This window comes from Pteropus vampyrus, unplaced genomic scaffold (assembly GCF_000151845.1).
Source record: "Pteropus vampyrus isolate Shadow unplaced genomic scaffold, Pvam_2.0 Scaffold548, whole genome shotgun sequence".
Lineage (NCBI taxonomy): Eukaryota > Metazoa > Chordata > Mammalia > Chiroptera > Pteropodidae > Pteropus > Pteropus vampyrus.
In genome coordinates, this window is record NW_011889329.1 from 2,260,769 (window position 1) to 2,285,414 (window position 24,646).

Here is a 24,646-nt window from a genome sequence, read left to right on the forward strand (position 1 = left end):
CAGCCTTTGGCTGACTGTCCTCAGAACTTAAAGTGCCTCCCTGACTTACTGCTCCATCATCTTTCCTGGCACCTGGTGTTACCTCTTTCCTCTTAAAGCTCTTAGCTACCATGACTTCTCACTCACTCTAGTGAATCTTGCCAGTTTTTTTTTTTGGGGGGGGGAGGGAGGGAGGAGGGCAAGTTCTTTCTGTTCTTCCTAATTACAATTAGCTAATTTGATAAACTCATCTAAGGTAGAGAGCTAATGGGGAAACCCTTCCTTCCAAGTTAAACATGGTTTATAATAGGGGCTTCATGGAAAATGATGTGCTAGTGAAAATTTCAAGTCAGAGTAGGGGATGTTGTAGTTGAATATATATTGCTCCTAACTCCATACTCCATAGCTTCCTATTCTACCTGAATTTAGAGCTATTCCTACTAATGTGATTTAGCAGAAGGTGTGGGTACAGCTTGTCAATATAACGGATTCATTATCTTTTCATTGAATGAAATTTTAAAAAGCAACAAAGAACACATGCTATTAGTAATACAGAGTGAAGCTCCATTGGTTGCACATTGTACTAACTACCTTATAGAGTCTATTAGGAATGTACTACACTTAAACATGATTTGTTATTAATTCATTAAAATGCTTAAATTTAGTTTTAAACTTCAGCATTGATTATGTCAGTCTAGCAGTCATTCACTAAGTATTGGGTACTACAGGGGAGACAAGAGAACTATCAAGGAAATTATAACAACATGGAGAAGTAAAGACTCTCACATGTGGAACAAACAAATAGCGAAATAAAGTGATAAATTTATGTGGCTACAGATAAGAAAGGCAATTCACATATCAAATTCTTTGAGATCAGGACTTTTTAAAAATAGAAAAACCAGTAAGATCCCCTTTGCTTTTCTAAAGATTTTCTTTACAAGTTATACTCCATATTATGTACTTTATAATCCTGTTATCTTATTTCTTCCTGCCTAACAGGGATCCGTGTAGTATTTTTTGGATCTCCTTTTGAACTGTGGATATCATTTGGACCCCTAGATAAAAGACAAGGTTAGGCAAGTCAAATTAGTTTGTGAAATAAGGTCTCTATTTTTTTTTTTATGACCATGCCAATCTCATTTTAGGTATATGGCATGAAGTTGTTAAAGCTCTCACTTTTTAAAAATCAACCCCTTTTTCCTCACTCATTGCTGTCTTTCATAATTGATAGTGGACCAAGAAGAGAAGCAAGTGTTTGATAGAGCAGATGTGAACTATGGTAGGATAGGCAGCCTTCGAGCTAAGTACTGATGGGGAAGAGGAAAGAGGAAGGTGGAACAAAGGGAGCTTTCAGGAGAACCTGAAATCTGCTTGCCAAGAACATGCTTATGGATGAAGACAAGGCAGATTGCCTATATGTGTGCTATCACTGGTGACATGGTTTTTAGATAAAAATGGAAGTACTAGAGAAAACACATTTGGAATAGAATCCATCAATGAGATTTAATTTGGCTAATTCATGACTGTTAAAATCAAGTGGCTTGTTTTGTCAGTTTACTAATTTGTTACTCAAAGACATGTGTTGGTTTAAAAGCAACTCCTATATGGGAATTAGTATGAGACTAAAAATAATCAGAAGAAACAATGGCAAATTTTGATATGGCTTAGGCTTTCTGAAAGAATGCCTCCTTGTGTAATAATAGGAATAACCTATTTACCTCTAATACTTTTCTCTTTTAAACATACAGACGTCTTTTCCCATGACTCCATCACTTGCAGCTAATCCTGCCATGGCTTTCAACCCTTACTTACCTCATCCTGGAATGGGCCTGGTTCCTGCCGAACTTTTACCAAATGCGCCTGTTCTGATTTCTGGAAACCCACCTCTCGCCTTGCCAGGAGCTGCTGGTCCAAAACTGATGCGCTCGGATAAGCTGGAGGTATTTGCGTAGAAATGTATAAACATCTATAGGGTAGATATTAACCGTATGCATAAAGCAACATTCTCAGAGTTCAGTGTTTTGAATGCTTTGAATAAATGCACCTGGGTTTTTAGCTTATGGAGTATAATTTCAGAAAAACATTAAAACATTTTACTACTGCAACTATACCCTATTGTGAAGTACATTGATTCATTTGTACTGTATGTCAAACAATGTCTTAGTGTATCCAGCCACAGACTGTGCATCTCCTTTGCCATGACACAGGAAGTTTGGTGGGAATGATCCTTTTACCCAGGCTCCAGCTTCATAGACTGTAATTACTATATTTGTTGACGAGTCTCCATTTGCTAGAATAATCAAACTGAAAAAAAGTAGACTAATATATCTATGAATGGAGAATATAAATGAGTCTCAGAGGGTCTAACCCATGTTCTCCATTTTAAGAATGATGTACTAGATATTAAATATCTCTTGATGCCTAAGAAAAGGAAATCTTAAGAAAAAATGCAAACAGCTTTCTGACGTATGGAAGTCATTCAAACATTTTTTTATTGTCATTATTCATAAATTGAAATAAATAACTATTCAATTTCTTACAAAGTCTGCTCCATCAGGAGCTTCTTAAATGCCTGGGAGTATGTAATAATGGGATATAATTGTACATGTAATTCAGTCATGGTCCACAAGCGTGCCTGTGGAAAAGCACAATGCCATGTAATAAAAACTTATATTGGACCATAACGAAATAACTCCCTCTTGTAAACTTAGCTAATTATACTTTAGGCTATATATTAAGTGCAGGATTAAAAAATGGTCTCAAGTAACACTTTTAAGCACTTTTATTTCAATGTAAGGAGAACAACTTTCCTTCGGGGAGAATAAAGTTCTTTTTCTAAGAATAAAAATTTTGTCTATGTTTACATCTCATAGTGAATATGGTTTTACATTATCCTTCAGCTTTTTAGATTTTTTTCCTAAATAGATTACAAAATAACATAACTATTGCTCTTACATTCACTGGCAAAATAAATAAAAGTTAATCACCTTCTAGTCATCAATGTGATTTTTCTTTTCTTTAAGGTTTGCCGAGAATTTCAGCGTGGAAATTGTACCCGTGGTGAGAATGATTGCCGCTATGCTCACCCTACTGATGTTTCTATGATTGAGGCAAGTGATAATACTGTGACAATCTGCATGGATTACATCAAAGGCCGATGCTCCCGGGAGAAATGCAAGTACTTTCATCCTCCTCCACACTTGCAAGCTAAACTCAAGGCTTCTCATCACCAAATGAACCACTCAGCTGCCACAGCAATGGTAAGAGCAGGCCAGGACTTATGGACTGTATTTTGGAGTAAATGATTAGTATATTCCTCAACATGTTTAAAATCTTGTAACCATAATCTTGGATAGTCAAGAGTGACTTAATATGAATAGCCAAGGTTATAAACTGGAAAAGAGAGAACCTTTTTATTCTACTTTATTCACTAAAATTTTCTAAAAGTAATTATTTAAAAGCTTTACTGATGAGTGTAACCTATTATGCTTCTCCAATTTTTAGAGAAGAGAAAATTATTTAATTTAAACAGTAAATGATCTTTGAGTGATTTTTATAGCCTAACTACCCTTATCATCCCCAAAAGGCAGCAAGTTGCCTCTCTGCCTATCAACCACCTTCATGGGTACTTCGCTAGCAATATACTTAATGCCTTTCAAAAACAGAGGACTTGGAAGATGGGATGATTAATAGACTCTAATTTCCCAAAGATTAGGGTTCTCTTTCCTTTCTGGAGGAGTGATTTCAGGGTAGCAGCCAGCCAAAGCTGGGGGCACATTTCTACATGGTTGGGAGAAGAGGCCTGGTAAGAAGAGTTGTCCTAGCAAGTCGGATTTGGGGAAAAGTTAGTTCTACTTAACACAGAAAGGTGGAAGCTAGGAAAAATACTTTCATATGACACTACAGTGGGATAGATTGAGAAACAGGAATTATGATTACTTAAGTTTGCCACAGCTGTCAATTATTTTGATAAGCTGCTTGCTATTTCTATAATTTTTGGCCGAGGACTCCCCTTGTTGAATAGGTTATAACAATCCAATAAGGGACAAAACCCTGAGGAAACTTCACATTTCCTGGCTGTGGAAAAAAATCACCTACACAATCCTAAAACCCTTGACAGAGATCTAATCTTTCATGAGAGAGGATATTTATTTTCAAATACCCCTATTTGTTAACATTTCCTCACAATGAATTGAAATGTACCTTGCTGTAACTGGAACTTACACTTATTTTATTACACAAAATAAGTCAATCCCTATTCCATATGAGTGTGACTCTGATGTCTTTTCTCTAAACCAGGTACCCAAAATTACTTCAAACTTTTCTTGTAGATTATGACTCTAAGGACACAGCACCAGTTTTGGATTTGCTCCACTTTCTTAATACTTCTGTTCTCTCAGAACTGAACTCATTGTTTCATGAGAGATCTGAGCATTAAAGTAGAACTTATTTTCTCTCTTGATCTGGACAACATAATCTGTTAATGAATGTTTAAAAAAGACTTCATCACATGCTTTTTATCTGTAATTCTTCTGAATGAGGGAATTATAAGCTATGAAAGTAAGAAGGTATCCAGAATATTCAATGAGGAATTTAAGCCTCCAACATTTGGATTATTTCTGTTGGTGGAATAGAGTTCAGAAACATTGTGGATCTATTATAAAGGAGAGGAATACAGTTGACCCCCTAAAAATAAAGGTTCTCATATGCGTGGGATTTATAAAGAATGGCTTCCTTGTGCTATTGTGTGACTGTCCTACACTCAGGCATGGGAACTTCATATGTATGTGCCCATTTCTGATGATCTAGATGTGTTTGGTAGAATGCATATGTCAGTCTCAAATTTCCACATATAAATTTAAGTATTATATGGTAGGCCTTCAATTTACACTTGTGAATGTCAATATAAAATTCCTTTTCTGAGTGACTGATCAGAGCATCTTAGTGGTAAAGTCAAATTGGTCCATAGAAATTTGTCTAAAGTAAGATTAAACAAAAGGAGGTTTTCCATGAAGAAGTTTTAAGTTTTCTATGTTTTTAAGGAATCAGAGTAGAAATGCTTTGTAAAAGGTATTTTTACACTGTTCATGTTCATGTGCATAGCTCAGGTTAATATCACTGAAAGCAGCTTGTATGCATTTAAAAGAAAAAGATTTGAGGGATTGATATTTAGTTTCCCAAAGAAAATAGAGATTCCTTTAGGCCTTCTTTATCCACAGGAGTAAGAAGGTTGTGGCATATCCCTTTTTAGCACGTGGAAAGCTAGTTACTCAGCACAAATATTCCTGTCTCCTTAAGAATTTAGAGTGTACCTAATAGTTGCTGGGACATGTTTTGTTTTTGTTTGTTTGTTCATTTGTTTTTAGTAATATGCAATTTGCTGAGGAAAAAAAAAATGTGATGCCAAACTTCTCCAATGAATCTGATCCAGGAACAAGTTTGGGTATTATAAGCATAGTGGGATTTTGAAAAAAAATTGTAGACATGAAAGGAGAATTTTTAAATGCTAACATGTTTTAGAATTAAACCTTATAAGGCCTTAAAGTAAATGACACACTGAAATCACACGCTTCTGTAAATGAGAATTCCATATATTTTGCTAACTATCTGTGGTATCTGGGTGAGATGGGTGATGGGAGAGGAATAATTCATTTGCTTTTTTCTTTACATGTTAGTTGGGAGATATATAGTTACAAGATTTGGACCTGAAGTCCTTATATAAATTGGGTTTTGTTTTATAGAGCTAAAGTATCAGACTTCAACTACTGATATCTGTTTTATCACCTACCTACCATTATCTTCTAGATACATTTCAGAATTTTATCTGGAAGAAATCTCTTTCCTGCTATAGGTGTTGCCTCTGCAAATCTTATTTTAATAGATTAATAGATGAGTATCCTTATATGTTAATTTTAAATACTTATTTGCTTTTAACAGCTTCCTGTCACATTCTGCCCAAATAATAATGTCTTTTTTAATTTGCCTAAATTAATGAAGTTGAAAAGTTTTTATTTTCCTTGTATGTTTATTTTCTGCTTTTGACTAAGTCCTCATTTAGTGAACTGTTTCATCTCCGCAGTTGGTTACATTGCTTGATGGATATCCTTGCAGAGGGTTCCCAGACAATACTTCATTTAACTGCTGCTTGTTTGGTTTGAGTATATTCTTTATTTTCTTTGGTACTACTTATTAATCCATCCCTCCCTCACAGGCCCTACAGCCTGGTGCACTTCAACTGATACCAAAGAGATCAGCATTTGAAAAGACCAATGGGGCCACCCCAGTCTTCAATCCCAGTGTTTTCCATTGCCAACAGGCTCTGGCTAACCTGCAGCTCCCACAGCAGCCGGCATTTATTCCTGCAGGTGAGAACAAGGCTCTGGGTACTGTGAGTGTAGTGATGTTGTGAATGTATACAGTGCACACCAGCTCCCAAAGAGCTTTTATGCAAGTACTGTCAACAGGTGTTTTAACTGGGAATAAAACAAGGCAATTGTGTTTGATCTGCTAGTATATATAATAAATTTTCCCCCTACGATTCCTGAAAATTAATGGTTTGAAATAAAACTTGGAAAAACTGTCAATATTTTTCTTTTTAGCATTTGTTAATTTTTGCTTCTTATCATTGATTCACTTGGTTCAGTCTCAAACTAATTCCTTGACTCTTAGGTATTACTGTCAAAGATACTGGTCTTTCCTCAAAAATGTATATATATTATATCTTTAGCATTGCAAAAATATGTAGTCTTTATAATAAAACTACCCATAAATTTATAATATAGCATAATATAATATATGTACATATGTGTGTGTGTATGTGTGTGTATATATATATATATATATATATATATATATATATATATATATACACCTGTTTTAGCTTCCAATTCTTAAACCAGTTAATATAAAAAATATAGCAGGTTTTCTGACAAATTTTCCTGATACTTTGCAGCATATTTTGTTACTTCCTACATTCAACTATATTTAATAGTATAATAGTTTTATACAAAATTGAATAAAAAATTTAAGCCAGAACTCTGTTCAAATAAATATCATATATGAGGGAAAATACTTTTCTAAGTGATTCAGTACTTTAAGAATGAGCATATTGTCTCAGGAATAAGTTGAAAATACTAACTACCCTGAGTACAGTAGTTTTTTTTTTTTTTTGCCAGAATTAAAAATACAAAGTTTAGAAACTGTTATTAAATGAAAATGACATGTTTTAGAAATTAATTTAGAAAGCCTTGTTAATTATATAAACATACTATATGCATAGTATTATATAATTGGACTTTAAATAAACTGTTGGTTAATTGATAAATTGATCAGTTAAGAAATTTTGAAAGAAGCCCAAGAAAGACAGTATTTTGTCTAGTTACTAACCACAATAGCATTTCATTATATCATTTAAAAAACACAATTTTTACAATTTTTAGACTTTTGCTGGATTTGGCTAATTTAGAATCTAGATTTCTAAACAAAATATCAGAAGAATCCTTTCCTCTTTAAGAATAGCAAAATAAAAATCTCTCTGGCTGAAAGTCCCTTCTTGATGAAAAACCTATTTGCCACATGTTCATAGTCAAGTCCTCAGTTGCAAGGTAGAAGAGGAAATGATGATAAATTAATGCTCTAAATAGAGCTATGGACATCAGGTACCAGACCCTGGTGCATAGTTTGAAAATAATATGTGTAATAAATTCTCCCTTTCGTGATAAAAATTGCTAAGGATGCATTTGTCCAAAATAAATAAAGGATGTAATTTAAGTGAGGTAATTCCTTTAAAGAAAAAATTAATATTCATTTTATGCCTAAGAATCTAAGAATTACTTTGATTACCTGGGTTTGTGATCTTAAAATTAGGTTGTAATTATAAGCATGGAAGATTACTGGACTTGCATGTGCTAATTAATTAGTATTGCAAAGAATATTTTTCTAGTTAAAAATTATTTCTAGCAGTAAAGCTTTAATAATGAAATATCTCTTTTCTTTACTTTTCACGCATTTCTGCATGGTGTACAGGGCAATTACTGTGCATGGCACCTCCTTCAAGTATTGGTAGGTTTTGTACAAAAATTCTCAACTTTTTCTAATCCGAATAAAAGTATTTTTCTGTTGTGATTGTGATAGAGATGAGTGACTGAATGATGTGGCTGGACATTTCTGAGTATTTAAGGTTTAATATGGTGCTGTTTTTATGTCTTTGTGGAATCACAATAGTCCTGTACTCTTAAGTCCTAATTGGTTGTCACTATGGCCAAATACTGACCCTGACATTTCTCTAGTTTGACCCTAAATATAACAGCTGACATATTTTAAAACATTTTTTTTTAATCTAGCCGGGATGGGCAGTTTTGTTCTAAGCTTTACATCTGTTACTAAGAAATTATAAAATATTTCAAATATATAATTTTGTTGTAAAGTACAAAAACATTCCTCCAAAAAAAGTTATCCATAAAATCTAAATTATTCAATACTCAAATGTTTAGAAAGGACGAGTTAGGCAAAGCTAGAACATTCTGTAGTGTTCTGTGATGAATTCTATAGCATGAAGCACCATCTGCACAGAAACCAGGCACAACAGAATCGTTTCAAAATGACTCTTTGGGGGTATGTGATTTTTAACCAGTTACACACGGTCCTTTAATTAGCCACCAATAAAATATGTTAGCCATCTTGAAACCATTTTTAATATCAGTAATATAGAAGAAGACAAAAAAGTGACTTGTTTCATTCTCAAGAATTCCTGAGAAGCTCACTGCTCTAATAGTCGCCATGGGCATGAGGAACAACAGATCAGGAGAAAACAGCTTTGTTTGAAACAGGGAGGAATTATCTCACCTTGCTCCACTCCACTATCTCATATCAATTCAGTTCCTTTAATCCTTTTTGAGAGTTTGCAATAGCTTGACCTTTATCCTATTGGTCGACCAGAGTAGATGCAGAGCCCAAAAAAGGACTAAAAAGCTTACTTAAATAAAACAAAAAGTCAAAACAACAATCACATAGTAGTAGCACTCACTGACTCAGCAGGGTGTGAACCCTGGCAACTGAAGTGAAGCCTCTGTTATTGAAGGATTGCCTGTCTTCTGTAATAATGAAAAACATTTCCAATGATATTAACAGGAGCACTATATGCATATGATTAAAAGAACAAACTTCTGCAAGTCTGTGAAATATGTCTCTGTCTTCACATTTTGTGACTCTGCTTCCCTGTTCTTTCACCAAAGAGCTCTGTGTAGGAATGTAAACTGCATGCTTCAGTAGTACTATTTCCTGTATAGTTGCTGCTTTCCCAAAGGGAAAATAAGAATGTTTTTTTTTAAATTGGCATGTGTATAATACGAGATGTCTATAAGTAATGGATAACTACAGATAGGCATAAGGAATAACTACGGAATTTCTGTTAATCACCATTTGGGGTACAATTGCAGTTTCTATGACACTTGCAATGTGTTGAGTTTCCTCTCTCCAGTCCATTCACTTTCTCTGTAGACTTTTAGAAAAATTTGAATTCAATCAATGTAGATGTAAATTATTATACATGCATGCTTGCCACTCACACATTAATTCCTTGGTTTGCTTTCCAAAATGAACTAGAAATGAGAAAAGCATCTAAAAGCTTTTAAAATGAAGTAGAAACTTGAAAAGGCAAAGAGAAAACATACTGAAAGAGGTGTCACAGGTGCGGGCCATTGTAGCTGTAATATTCACGGTGAGGACAAGGTTTTGTCAGATTTTTACTACGAAATATCCCATGTGTTTGTCTGATCAATAGCCCAAATTACTAGGAGTTTGCCAGAGGTGTACTTAAAAACTTGCATATGTAAGTCATTGTATTCTTCATATCTGCTCCCCTACCATATACCTACCAATTGAACTACCATTTTTTTTGGCATACAGATCAAGTAAGTATACATAGAACTGACCCTTTGAACCTGCAAATCTAATGGCAGCATTCATGGCTATTTGTTAGCGAACCCAAACCCCTACTCCCATTTTGAATGTGCAACTAGTCCTCTTAACTAGTTATTCATACAGATAGCTTAGATAAAATCAGATTTTATCATATGTACCCATTGTAACTCCTTCTGAAAATTTGGCCTCTTAAGTTATTATATGCAAAAACTAAAAGTTGAGGATAATTCTGTTTTCCTTAATGTTTTCCTTTTCTCTTTCAAAATTTTCCTCCATTCCATGCTGTGTTGCTTTGCACTGACTGTGATTGCATGTTGCACTCTGGTGTATCCATCATGATGACATCGCATGGCTTATTGCTGTGATACCTACCACACCCCATTCCATTGTTTATTTCATGGTTGCATATATGCTTCACCCTCCCATGTGTTGCTTCCATGGTTTCCCACTGAAAGTGCCCATGATGCACGGCGCTCCACCTACCACTGTGTCTGCAGCAACAACACCCGCCACCAGCGTTCCCTTCGCTGCAACAGCTACAAGCAATCAGGTTTGGCCATTTATTTCATGAAAATAATTGCAGTATATTGGTAAGATACAGGATATGCTTTTTGGATTGGTGAGAGACATTGGTCCATATTCTTATATGTTTCTTAAGCAGTTGTTACATTTAGAATTCTTATTTTTGTTAATTCTAGAGGGCTGTATCTACTTTGCTCCTTATCTTGAGATCAATTGGCAGTTTTCTCATTTTTAATCAGTCATAAGATGTCTCTCTCCATATGCTATATATACAATTGTTGCAACTAAATCCTTAAATGTATATACTAAATATTTCTTAAATGCTTCCAATTTGGTCTAAAGATGACTTTATTTTATTTTACTACCATTTTTGGTTATTGCATTTAAATTTTCACTTAATACAATCATCACCTTTACCTTCAGATCTATTGGAAAGAAAGCAAATAAACACATTTCTTTCCAAGGCACAGCTATCCCTAACATTACCCAGTAATTGCATCAGAAATTCCTTCTCATACCAACATTAGATGTGCTTGTGTTATTTTAATCTTCATTTGCTTTAGGTATTTACAGGCAGAGTCACAAGGCATATTATAAATTTGGGGGGAGGCTTGAAATGTAAGGAGATTCATACAATAATTATTGTGTAATGCTATGGCTATTTCACCTTGTGAAAGTGGTAACCATGCTTAACGATTACAAATTCCACTGCTGTTTCAATGACAATTATGATAACCATATAGCACACAAAGCATTGATTAATTGGGGAACAAATCACATTCTAGTCTGTGCTTTGCAAAATTAACTATTAGTGGATATGGTAAATATGTCTAAATTTTCCTGTGAAATTGATTATGATATTGATCACCACGTCCAAACAGTAAACAAAATAAATGGAATTCTCTAAAGAAATTATTTTAATCTAAAATTTTTTTACTACTATAGATATCCCCATTATCAATAGATGAACTGAATAGCAGCATGTTTGTTTCACAGATGTAGAAGTTACCAGTAGAACAGTAAGTTTCTTTATGCATTAATGTAAATAATATTTATAGGTTATATCTTTTATTTAAACAATTTTGCATTTGCTAAATCTTTGGTAAATATTTTCATTAATAGACATTGCTTATAACTTAGAGCTTGATTTAAGCATTCTAAAATTTCCAAATTGAAATGTAGAGAGCAAGTATATATTTTTTATATAAAAATGACAGCAGTATTGCATTTTTCCATTGAACTTACAAATTCTGAAATGTTTTCCTATTATTAAAGGGATATTATTTGTTAGCCGAAGACAGAGGTCACTTTTGAATTTTAATTCTTAACATTTTTCTAGCTTCTTTTTTAAATTAAAGTTAAGCAAAGTAATTTTGTCACAATTTGGCTACAATGGTTATCTTAAAGATAGTAAACAATATGTTCTATGTCATTATAGAAAATAGTGTTTTTACAGTCTGCCACTTTGTACTGCTTCTCATGTAAGTCTGTCAGAATTGCTCCAGCTGTTTTGAATTTTCAGTGACATAATTTAGTAATTTAATCATTATTTTCATTCAAATCATGGCTTTTTGTGTATATAATTTGTTGTTGTTTGTTGTTGTTGTTGTTGTTAGGTTTTTTCCTCATCACCTTTGATCTTCTCTTTGCCTGGTCCAGAGTTTGTAATAGCACACATTTAATTCAGGCAATTATTCATTTAGAACATGTGACTTTTGAAGCCACTAAGACTCCTAGATATTTCGATTAATTAATTATAGAAACTTATTAAACAAGTGTACCAATTCTGAACGGCATACATTAGTCATTGAAAATTTGAAATTCTCACAACCAGAGGGTTTCATCTGAATGAAGGAGTTTCATTCATTTGATAGGCTAGTCTTCCAGAACCCGGCTAGCATTTATTTCTTGCTAAGGCTGCATGGACCCAGAATACTAACTGTTCTGGACAGAGCCTATAGCTGACATATCTTAGATTAATTGGTCCCTTCAATCATAAGAAATGTTTTTAAAAGAAACCTTTGAGTACATTGGATAACTGAAGTAACTGTGAATTGTAGTAGTTTTCAAGAGTATCATTAGGGATAGTGGCAGTTTGGGAATAGCACCAAGCATGAGACAACTGTTTTGCAAACAGTTGCCTGATTCTCTTGGGCTGCTTCACCTCAAGGTAAACAAAAGTTGTCAAATTCCTACTTTCCAGCAGAAAATAAGAATAGCAATTCCTTTTTGCTTGTTCCATTAGAAAATTTAGAGGTATTTTGTACATTATAATCACTTCAACATGTAACAGATGTTAAAAATTTCTCTCAAGTTCAAAAAATGTAATTTTGTAAAATACTATATAGTACCTAGATTTCACAGTTAGGTTATTTCGGCATGGCTCCAACACATTCAGATAAAAAGTTTTCTGCAAATCTCTAAAACATTCAGAAATAAAGTTTAAAGTTTGCATATTTCAATGTTCGGAATCGAACATTTTTTTTTCAATGAATACTTGTTGAAGAAAGTAGATAGATGGGTGGATCTTCATCAACAAGTTTTGGCATTGTGTATATAATGTCTACAACAATTGAATGCATCTCTGTTAACGTAGGGCAGTTCTGAACAATAGCACTCGGTGAGAATGATAGGCTGTCATGGTATATGACTCTTTAGAGACCATCTCCAACAGCCCCATTTTTACAGATGTAGAATATGAAATTCAGAGCGAGGACTATCTTGGCATAGTTCCAATAAAGAACTTGAACAAGAACCAAATTCCTGACTCCTATTTCAATAATCCTTCAATATTTCTCGCTTTTTTTCCATTTCAGTTGTAATTCTGAACAGAGTTGTGAAGTATCAGAATCCCTCCGTGAGAACCTTCATATGGCCTTTCTATATATATTCCTGTATGTTCTCTTCTACCAATGCAACAATAAACACGGTGCAGTTGATATATTAAACAATACAAAAATACCAACCAACAAATTCAAATTAAAAATAAAACATTAAAGAATCAATGGATATGTTAAAACCAAACATGAATAGAAAACTATTATCTGTCTTATTTGAATTATTAGAATACCACCATAAAATTTTGTAATTTTTACATTATTCTGTGTGATTTTCTAATAACTATTCTGCTATGTGGATCTCCACAGTGGATTTTTGGCTTACTGTGAATTCTTGGTGGATAAATGTTCATCTCTTTTGAAGTGTTACCTTACTACTTTGTTTACACAGTAGCCTACTGGGTTAATTTAGAACATAATAATTATATCCAAATACCATTTTTCCATTTTTATATTGTATTGTATTGTGGTATGTTGTGTTTTGCTGTAATATGTGTGGCATTTGATTTCAACTAAAATGTTGTTAATGGGAAACTGAAATATGTGTTCTTGAAAAATATGACAGATTAATGTTAATATTCTCTCTCTAGAATATTTCTGTAGGTTTCTTGGGGGCAGACATATAAAAGACCTCACTTTTGAGTGTTCACATGCATGTGAATAATTTATACCTGCAGATCTGACCTTGTATCACATTATTAGATTTTTTGTGAGACATAATCACCTACAAAAAACAAGGAATTTCTTAAAACATTAACCTCCAATTTCACTCCTTAAATAGCTTGGAAAATTAGAATTTACCTTTAAATGATTTTTTTCAGCATTTGTACTAAAAAATACCCATTACAATTTTTGTGGCTCAAGGATCCTATCTCCTAGGCTAAGTGTCTAAAACAGCCATTTGTCATCTTCAGCTGAAAAATTGGTACTTGGAGGATTAAAGGCATGCTAATTACAGATTGTAAATTAAACAGAAGATTGTGGCATGGAGATATTTTTTACATATTGGAGAGAAGTGTGTAAAAACCATTGCAATGTAACCTTTTACACAAGAGCCATTTTCCAAATGCAAATGGCTCATGCTCTTTAGACTACTCTGACTAATAAGTAAGCTGCAATCTAGTATAAGTCAGTCAAGGTGAAAGAGAATTGGTTCTAAGCGAGGCTTTTCCACTCCAAATGGACACTCTTTTCTATTGATCACAGTTGGAGCCTGAGAATAGGTTTGGAGAAATGGCAGAGGTGGGAAAGAAGATAGGAAGACATTTAAAATTATTCTTTGATTTATTTAAAAGTTCTAGGAGGGATGTCCACAGTTGTCTTTAGCTCTAGTTCACCTGAGTTTCCAGATTTGTTAAACATTTCAGTGAAGGAGAAAGTGCCTGTGATATATGTCAAGTGCCCTTCTCAAACTTTATTAACAAGAGTTTCATCATAAACAATGTTGTTTTGGACTCAGTTGTTTTTATATATATTTGAAAATTACAATAGAGAAGTTTTTAAGACCCTTTGGATGAGACAGAGTGGCTACTCTCCACAGAGCTGAGCTGAATTCACATTACTAATTCTTATGAAATAATTTTATAATCAAGTAAAATAGTAATTAATTCTTATGTAGCATATCTCCTCCACTCTATTCAGTCATTAAAGTCACTATTATTATACAGTGCTGGAACCATATGACATTTTGCATCAACTTAGATTTAATATTTTTCTACTAAATATATATTCTCTTGCTGGAAGTTATAAAATTGTCAAATGTGTATCACCAGTTTGTTTTCTACTTCATGAAAATGATAGAGGGAAAATCTGATTTAGGATAATTTAAGTAAGCTAGTAGTGTTTGAATCAAAGAAATATCCCCTGACTCCAACCCAAAGCAGATCAATTTGTCTCAGAATACAAAGGAGCAAAATTAGCTCTTTGATATTTGATATCCTGTTGATCTTAATTATCAATCCAAATCATGATCATCAGTGATTTCTAAATGGTCTTAATTGCGTCAAGCCATTGCCATCTGTTAACAGTATTGCCAGGAGTTAAAGAATAAGAGGTATCCTGACTTTTACTTATTGATTCTTTGAACCACTTAATTACTCTTTCCCCAAATCTTAACACTGTTAGAGAAGAAAGGAGGGTAGACCTTTGTGAAATTACTTGTGTTTGGAACTGAGTTTTGTATAACCTGTGCCAGTGCCTCTCCAGAAGGGCAGATCTGATCACAGGACTCCAGGAAGGATGCACCTGCGCTAATCAAGATTTACAGCTGTTTTCATGTTGCTTTAAGCACTGGAAGACAATAATAATGACCTATTTTTAGCAAGAGGTTCGGTGAAGATATTCAGGTAGTTGTATTTTGGGTGCCACCAGTTTTGATATTGTTGGCATTTTAAAAGTTGCTCTATAAATGAATTTAAAGAAAGAAAAGTCAAAGCATTAAAGTTTTGATCTAGATGCAAATGAATTTTGACAAAAAATGCAATTTTAAGGTAGCATTCTTTAAACTAGTTATGTAATGACATTCAAATTACCTTTATTCAAGGAAAGAAAAGGTTAGTCATTAGACTATAAAAAGAGAAGTCACAAAATCAGTGACTCTAAACAATAATTTACTAAATGAATTGTATATATATAATTCTAATCACTTGTGATTCTTAGTTTATTAATATTTTATAAGCTTTGTAATTTACTAGGGCCTCTATTTTTACTTACCTGAAATTATTGTTTTTGTCTATTTCTCTCAGCCTTTTGCAAAAATATGCAAGAATGCTGAAACTTGAATAAAATAAGTCACATATATAGAGAAAATAGTATGAAAGTTATCTTTTAAGAGGGTTTTAGTAGTATCAACTTTTTTAAAAACACTGTGACCATAAATTTATTTTAAAGAGAGATTAAGATTAAATTAAAATTAAACAGATTCATAAAATTGCTATGTAAATACAGTATTTACTTAAGCAATTGGAGCATAGTTACACAACCATTGCATTTCATTTCATTTGTCTAAATTTGTCTTTAATTTGTAGTTAATTGTGATGTGAAAAGCCATCTTCTCCCTACTCCATGTTTTTGAACATGCTTTAAAGTACTTTGATCTTGCCAAAACTGTTGCCCTACACCACTAGGCTGCGTTCCGTATTGGACAGCCTCAGCTCACCAGCTCTCTCATTTGAGGAAAGCAAGTACCTCCTCACTACCATCAGCAGGAACTGAATAAAATTAACCTTTACAATTTGAATCTGTTTTTAATGGCGTGACCAGTTGCCATAATAATGTCTGAATAAAGACAACATTGGCTTTAAATTTTATTAAATAATATGTAAGGAAGGTCCCTATGCCACTTGGAACATTATTTGTTCCCCCTCCTTTGGAGCGTGTAGATGAGGAAGCTCTTAGGCAAAACACAGCCACAAGATTGCTGACTTATTTTAATCTGTAGGGTAGGCTGCTAGGCACAGAATGATTAGAAATTGGAATCCCCTTTTTTATTCTTTTCTACCTTTCACAAACATTGAAATAGAAATATGGAAATATGATTTCCCCATTCTTTTGAATATATTTAGAAAGATAGTGGCCTAATTTTAATTTTACCAGTGCTTGACAAAGGCAATAGAATGAATAGTATGTAAAAGAGTAACTTCTTTTGCAAATTTAGTTGGTAGTCTAATCAAACTGTAAATATAATTAAAAATTAAGGTTATCAGCACCAACTCACTAATTGGTGCTATGTTTTCATTTTCCTTGTTAGTTTTTAAATTTTTGATTTTATTACTTTTTATATCTCTAAGCAACTAATGAATTTACTTTCAAAGGAGATTTAGAGAAAGTAAAATTTTATTATGTGTATTCAACCCACCTAGATAGGTTCTAAACTGACACTGAAACATGACAAGATATAGGTTATAATCCATAACTATTCTTCACAGTTCACAGTTTAAGAACAAACTTAACTTTATATGCAAATAATAATTTTAACTAATTATATTTAGTTGTTGCTTTAGCAATAAAACTACAACATGGCTACCTTAATACACTTATTTTTTGGTGAAAATTTTACTTGTAAACTATACATGGTTTTTGACAATATGCACAGATAGAAGATACATCTCAAATCTCAGAAAACAGGTATGGTTGATTTTCTTTTTATTCTATAATTCCCATGTGAAAGCTGAATTTGTGTCCTTGTGTGACATTTTCATCAAAAAGTTTACAACACATGGATTCTAGATTCAGGCTTTATAGCTTATAGAATTTGTTGTGTGGTAGGGTTATTCCACAGTATTTAGACTTCAAAACACAATTATATTTATAATATATTACCCGAACTTTTACCATAATTTCATTTATTCAAAATTATTCAAGTAGCATAACTATAGCTATGAAAAGTCTTTCTTCTGGAATTATATATTTACACAAATATATCCAAATGAGAATTAAAGAATGATGAAAACATATTATGAAATTAATTCATTTATGAAATCACGCATAAAGATACTGTGGAATGACCCTTTAACAGTATTTAAGAGACATATGCTGCAGTTAACTGATTGTCTCAGTTAGGGTGTGAATGTGTGAGACACACCTCTTTTGCACTTATGTACATAGTCCATGAAAGCAATCCTTGGAGCTTTTTTTTAATACAAGAAGTCTGATAATAGTGGAAAAGTTAGCAAGGAAGTTATTTCTAAGGCTTTGAGAGGGAGGTGTTTTTTTGTTTGTTTGTTATAAGACTTAACTCAAGCATGATGTTGCTTTGCTACTGTGGAGGCTTTCTAATTTGCTACAGCTGACCAAAGTACACTGGTAACAGATAACAGGTCAACTTCAGCTAATTGCACTGAACAAAAGTAGAAGTACTTCATCTTTTAGCAAGACCACTAGAGGTTATTTGCTTTTAAAATTAATCCTCACTGTAAACATACACACACACAGAGGTAAATATCTTGCTAAAGTTTTCTATTTCCAATGGTTGCAAGTAGTAAAATGCCATGTAAATTCCAAGATGGATATTCCCATTATGATAAAATTAGATTGCATCAATTGATATATAGTAGTCACACAAATTAATATCTATTTAAGTGACAAATTGTTAATGTTTACCATTATTTCCCCGTTTAGATCCAGAACCCAAAACCAAATTGGCAACCACTGATTTAATTTAACACTTAAGTATGGCCAGCACGGGACATTTCATTCACTTCAACAAAGGAAAAATGCTTCTGGCACCACTTTAGAAATGGCTTTATTTACCTGGTACTTGTTCAGTGGAAGCTGTTTTCTGACTTAACTTTACCAGATTAGAGAATGCTTCACTGTGCCACATCAGCCTTCCACTGTTTTAACTAAACAGAAGAGAATCAGCCAAAATCTTACATACATTGGAGCTGGAAAAAAATGTTTAGATCAGACTATATCCACCAATTTCAGCTCCCACATCACCTACAGATCACCATTTAACTTTTTGTTGCCTCCAGACCTAGAAAAGGTCAAGGTTAGAAAGGTTTAAGGATAGATCACCACAGATACTTTGAATCCATCATGTCTTGGGACTTATTGCCCTTGCCCTAGAGAAGGAGTCCATCCTGGGATTGAGAGAGTTGCTATTAGTATTGCTACCCATTTTGATAGTTCTCACTTACAGAGACAAGGAAATAAGCCAAAGCTAGAAAGCAATCTAAGCCTTATAGTTAGTTGTCCAATAGCTCAAGGCCAGTTGGTTAGAAATTTCTTTTTTTTCCCCTTCAGCCCATATCACTTAAAGTCAACCATATAACTAACAGTCTGACCATCTGGTCAGCATTTTAATTGATATAAAGTGTGGCATTCATTCATACTGTATTTAAGAATTCCAACTTTAACCTTATCAGCGACATATTTTACCAATTTAACCTGTGTTCTTGTGAATCTATAAGCCACCAGAATATATTTTCACAGGGTCAATAGAAATATAGTAATTTTTAAGTCAGGAAAAATCATCTATAAAATGGAATGTATCTAGAAGCATCACAAAAGATATCCAATTAATTGATGACATGTAATATCTGCTGACAGCCACTGGGTTACACTCTGGAGCTTAAACACAGTGACACAGTGGCTGTGTTTAAATAAGTAAAATTAGAGAATGCAATATAACAGAATGTGAATAACTTGCGTCCAAAATAGGACCTCTGTTTTTAAGCCGAGGAAAAGTTTAAGTTGACTAATTCATACAGTTTCCAGCCTCTCCACTTGTCCTTGCCTGGAAGAGAACTACCCATTTAATACTCCAAAGCAGGATTATTCCAGGGAAATTTTATTCTTAAATAGAACCTATCCTTGATTATAGTACTATACCTAAAAAGAAAAAAAAATGTATCACTATGAAATAAGCCACAGCTATTTGTAGGTATTGCAAAAATCCTCACTAGTCATCTTCTACATCATATTACTTTAATAAAATAAAATACCTCTGTAACAAGACCTAAAAGGAACCCAACTTTAAAAAGAGCTCTTTTTTTCCCCCCAAACGCAGAACCTAAATATATATCTGTCATAAAACTGCATGGTTCCAAAGCTTTATTTGTATATACAGATGCTCTTTGTTGATGATGAAAACCAAATTATTCTGTTGCTGTCTTTTGTGTCTAGCAGTTGAGAGAATGATATGACAATCATATCATTGGATTCTGGGGTTGCCCCTTTCAAAATAAATGTCCTGTTATTGTTGGTACTGCTTTAATCATTAGAAAATGAACAATTTGTTATCATGTCCCCAATTACAATAATTTAAATTAATATTTTTTAAAAGATGTTCTTAAATATACTTTTAGAAGAGGGTTAACGCTTTTCATTTATATAACAACAATCCAGTATAATGTAGAGAATGGAAAAATGCTGTTCATTTGGGGTAGGAAATGTCAATTTAAAATTACCTATAGATAAGAAAATTATTAGCTCTGTGCAACAATTATAGATTTTGACCACAATATTTCATAAATATAAATTTCTCCTAATATTTTGCCACCAGAATGAAATAGCTCATTCCCTCAACTGCTGTCAGTAAGGCAGATGCTTTATGTTTTTTCCAAGTTATAGTGCTGTATTGCTTGTTTGTGTTGAGAAGTATGCATTATGAAACACATTTTAGCATGCTTTTTCTGTGTTGCTTATTTTTTGTTCTTTTAATAAAATGTTAAATTTCTTGGTTATGTCTTTTTTATGAATCCATATTCATACATTAGGAGTTCACTTAAAAGTTATTCATGTTCTAGTATATTAATCCTACTATTTAGTAAATCTAATACAAAATTAAAGTTATAATTTGGTTCACTGTTATATTTCATACATAGAATAAGTTTGTTTCCAAATATACCTTCAGTATTTTGAATTACATAGATAATATATCCATTGTATAAGATGTATTATTCCTATGCTAGTGAAGTTACTAACACAAGAAAGACATACTTGTATTTTAGTAAAAAAAAACTAAAACTTTTGGAAATAATGCCTACTGGTTTCTACTGTGCTTCAGAAATTCTGAGGCATATTCTAAGATATATTATTAGAAGTTAGTATTTTCCAATTGATTCATTTCTACTCTGCATCTAAAATGTAACATGAAATCAATGCTGTTCATTTCATTGTTTTTAAGATGGGCATCAATGGTTTCAAAACAATGGGATGAATGTATTTTTCTATTAAAATGCTTTCTCACACTTAAAATTCATTTTGTCCAATAAAGGGCACAGGAATGAAAGGATAATCATTTTTTCTTAAGAAAGCAAAATGTAACTTAGTAATACATTTTCCTGTCAGATTTCTAAATACTTAACACTAATTCAGAACTTCTCATTGGCCACCAGTAGTGGGGCTGATAGAAAACTATGGTGAAGAGACTTTGGATGAGAGGTCATGACAGAATAAAGTATTACTGTTCACAGGACTGTAACTAAAAAAGGCCAGGGAGGAGTTTGGGTTCATGTCTAGTATCAGCTCAATCATACAGAACTACTATCTCCCTTGGTCCTTGTGCTTTACTATTTCTAAGTGTGGTTCCCACTATGGCATTTCTTGAAAAGCTAAATTTGAACCCTTTAATGTGTTGTGCATGTTTCTGTGAGTCTATGATAATCTCAGCACTAAAATCAATTCAGTACATAGACATTTACAAGAGGTCTTGGCCTCTTCAGGATTCAGTTTATGTCTTTTTCTTTGAAGTTGCTAAATGATAGGTAAGGATTTAAGGCAGGCATTCCGATCATCATGAAAATGGAGTTTCTATTGGCCAGAAGAAAGTTGACCCACAGGCAAAACCGGATGTAAACCAAGTTTTCCTTTTCCAAGTTGATGCTTTCAACTTATTTTTCCAGTATTCTTCTAAGCCCCTCCTTTTCTCATCCTTCACGGTGGACTCTGGCCTTCTAGAAGCCCCATAGTAGCAGTTTATTAGGCCTGCTTTCTGGGTAGATCTGGATATTTCTCCCTCAGAACTTTCTTGTTAGGCCATAGACAGCTGCTCATAGCTCTGATCTAAGAGATAACTCACACTATGGTGTTAAAGACTAGCGATGCTTAATGTGCTGTCCCTCCTGGGAATGTTTGTATTTAAAAAGGCATGACTCCCCATTGCTAAAATATTAGATGGTCACATCTGTAGATAAAAGATATGTTTTTCTGAAGCAAATGACTAGGCACTTGAATAATAACATTTAGGCAGTGATCAAAGTCCTATGGATGGGAGGTACAGTCATTTACCACTTCAAGAAGGCAAAAAATGAAAACTCATAGTTTCGTTATTTTCAGGAAAGTTCTGATATAATAATGAACCTAAAATGCTGACTAGATAGTGAACATCTCCATATTCTATAGACTGGAATCCACTCACATGGTCAGTATCTGTAGAAGAAAGCATGAAACAGTGATAGTCCTGATACATGATCATATTTTTGGAATAGTCTAATGCCTATACTAGCTAATATTCAACAGACATATACACACACTCTGATTTTTTACTTGACTCTTTCGATACTAGAAATGCCCATTTAACTTAGCCCTTCCAGGTTTTCCTTTCATCACCTGGACTTACACTTCTCCCTTTGGCAGGACAGTGAGAGTCTGGGGAATGAAATCCAAAAGCTCCAATGATAGAAAGAGTAACCATCCAGACATAAAGGTGAGGTTTGTGAGAGAAGTGGGAGGTCTGATTTCTGTCCTTACAAATGGATGCCCAAAGCATTCCAAAGTAGATGTAGAAATCAGTATAAGAAGGACGTTCCAGTCGGTGTAGCCCAGTATTTTTGTGTTGTGAATGAAAACAGAGTGCAGTGCAAAGGCAAGTATAGCACCGAGGCATAGCACAACAGATGCAAGAAAAAGCATAGGTTTTCCTAATGAGAGAAAGAGAGAGGTTTCTCCCATAAGTGATTCAGTGCGTTGCATGCATGTACAAGTGCAAAAAAAGAGATTGGTGAAAAATCAGTGTAACAGTGGATGAATAGCAGCAAGCAGTAGCAATGGCGCCTATTAAAGCAGATAGCTTGTTCAGTTACAACTGGACTTGAGAGAATGTGGAGGGAATCTGAGGAGTCTCTGTAGTCAGCGTGCTTCTAGAGATGTTATGGTCAACCCATCGATGATTAATGTAGGTCTCAAGAAAAGAATGAGGAAGAATAGGATCAGGATGAGACTTTGCTTTAGCCTTCATGACATGAAGAGTTGAATGACCCTTTGTTAGAAAAATTGGTAGTTAAGAGAAAATTATATCTGTTAAATATATATATATGTATATATATACACATATATACGTGTGTGTGTGTGTGTGTGTGTGTGTGTGTGTGTGTATATATATATATATATATATAGTTATTGATGTGCCTTTCTTAACTTTTTAATAAATGTATGTGTAGTTCATTCAAAGTGTAGTTCATTCATTCAAAGTATTTTGGTTCTCCTCAATTTCTATTTATAAAGTCCCTTGTTGAAGAAATCTATTTATGGGTTGTTGTACTAGGAAAACCTGAACCCACATGAATCCAGGCAATCAATCAGTGGTCATAATTTTGGGCTCCGGGTAGAGGTTGTTAATAAATGTGGCATTTATGTTAACAGTCACACCTCAATTTGGTTGATATACAGGACCTCACTGAATATCAAACGTTTACCATAAACTGAGCACCAGCCAATGGTAGAGACCACTGTAATAAGCAACTCCTTTCTCCTGATGGGCACTAACAGAGATATTCTAGATCCTGAAGATGCTTAGGACCTCAAGAGTAATTGAGATGAGATTGTGGGGCCAGAGGAGCACCCAAATCATTCAGGAAAAATGGCCACGGAGTGTCACACATGCAGCCACACCCACTATTGTTGTCCTCTGCTTTCCATATCCTGGTGAAATGTCTCTATGATAAAAATTAAAATATTCAGATCCAGCTCTTGCTAGGGGACTTAAAGAAAGGTCAGTCCAGGAATTACCTTTGAGTAATAACAGACTAAGAAAATCCTTAAATAGTATTTTAAATTATTATTGTGTCCACATTCAGTTCTATGCCATTTGATCCTCTTCCTTTCAATTCACTCTCCACATTACTGCTGAAGTCATTTTTCTAGGGTCAAAAAATTGATTACTTCACTTCCCTGACTAAAAATCTTCCACAGCTCCTCATGGCCTATGAAATAAAGCCTACACACTAACAGCACTTTTTCTTACTCTGGCCTTAACCTTGCCCTCTAGCTTCATCTTTCCACCTGCCTTCTGTAACCTGAGCACTCCAGACAAACCAAAGCACTGTTGGAGAAATATAATTAAAAGCAAGATCTTCTTCCAACCCACAAATCATCTTTACAAAGGTAATAATGGGAGAAAACACTTTTAATATTGAACAAACATTAAACCAGAATATGATGTGCATCACAGGTCATCTACTAAGAGATTGCAGACATGGAAAGGAATCTCACCCTCTTATATAGCCAGGCAAATACAATCCATTGCATACATGTTTTCGAAATAAACTATAACTGGTCCTCAAGTAAGAGGAATTGACAGCACATTTGTCACTCATAGTTCTTCTTAACTTTATCCTCCTAATTGGGGATACTTTATTCTTTATGCTTGTGTTTACTTTATTCTTATGAGAAGTTCACAGGAGATAGTTTTGTTAATTGGAGCAAGGTGCACAGGAAAGTTAGGCTCCACTTCCTTTGATATTTACATTTCAAAAAGATGGCTCCTAGGTCCTTGGTGAAACATTCCGGAGTTGAGAGACTAATTAGAGGCTTATTTAGCCTCCCATTAGTTTATTTAAAGGTTTAAATAAATTTGAAAAGGGCAGGGAAAGAAATTTTGAAAGAAAAGAGAGGTGGTGGGAGAGAAGTCTCCCTATTTTCCACAAGGAGAATTTAGCGTCTTA

General features: G+C 33.8%; 1 protein-coding gene across 44 annotated transcripts in view; it reads left to right on the forward strand.

The window, feature by feature from the left end:
• Positions 1–20,439, forward strand: part of MBNL3 (muscleblind like splicing regulator 3) — a 110,184-nt gene extending 89,745 nt beyond the window's left edge. For 41 of the 44 annotated variants that reach the window (XM_023525326.1, XM_023525306.1, XM_023525313.1 and 38 more), the window contains 7 exons: positions 1,728–1,919; positions 3,003–3,239; positions 6,191–6,344; positions 8,005–8,040; positions 10,356–10,450; positions 11,368–11,441; positions 13,239–20,439. In XM_023525326.1, coding sequence (XP_023381094.1) covers positions 1,728–1,919; positions 3,003–3,239; positions 6,191–6,344; positions 8,005–8,040; positions 10,356–10,450; positions 11,368–11,424 — 771 coding nt within the window. In that variant the 3' untranslated portion in view covers positions 11,425–11,441; positions 13,239–20,439. The remainder of the gene's footprint in view (positions 1–1,727; positions 1,920–3,002; positions 3,240–6,190; positions 6,345–8,004; positions 8,041–10,355; positions 10,451–11,367; positions 11,442–13,238) is intronic. The other 3 variants (XM_023525327.1, XM_023525328.1, XM_023525330.1) reach the window with 1 other exon arrangement.
• The last annotated feature ends 4,207 nt before the right edge of the window (positions 20,440–24,646 follow it).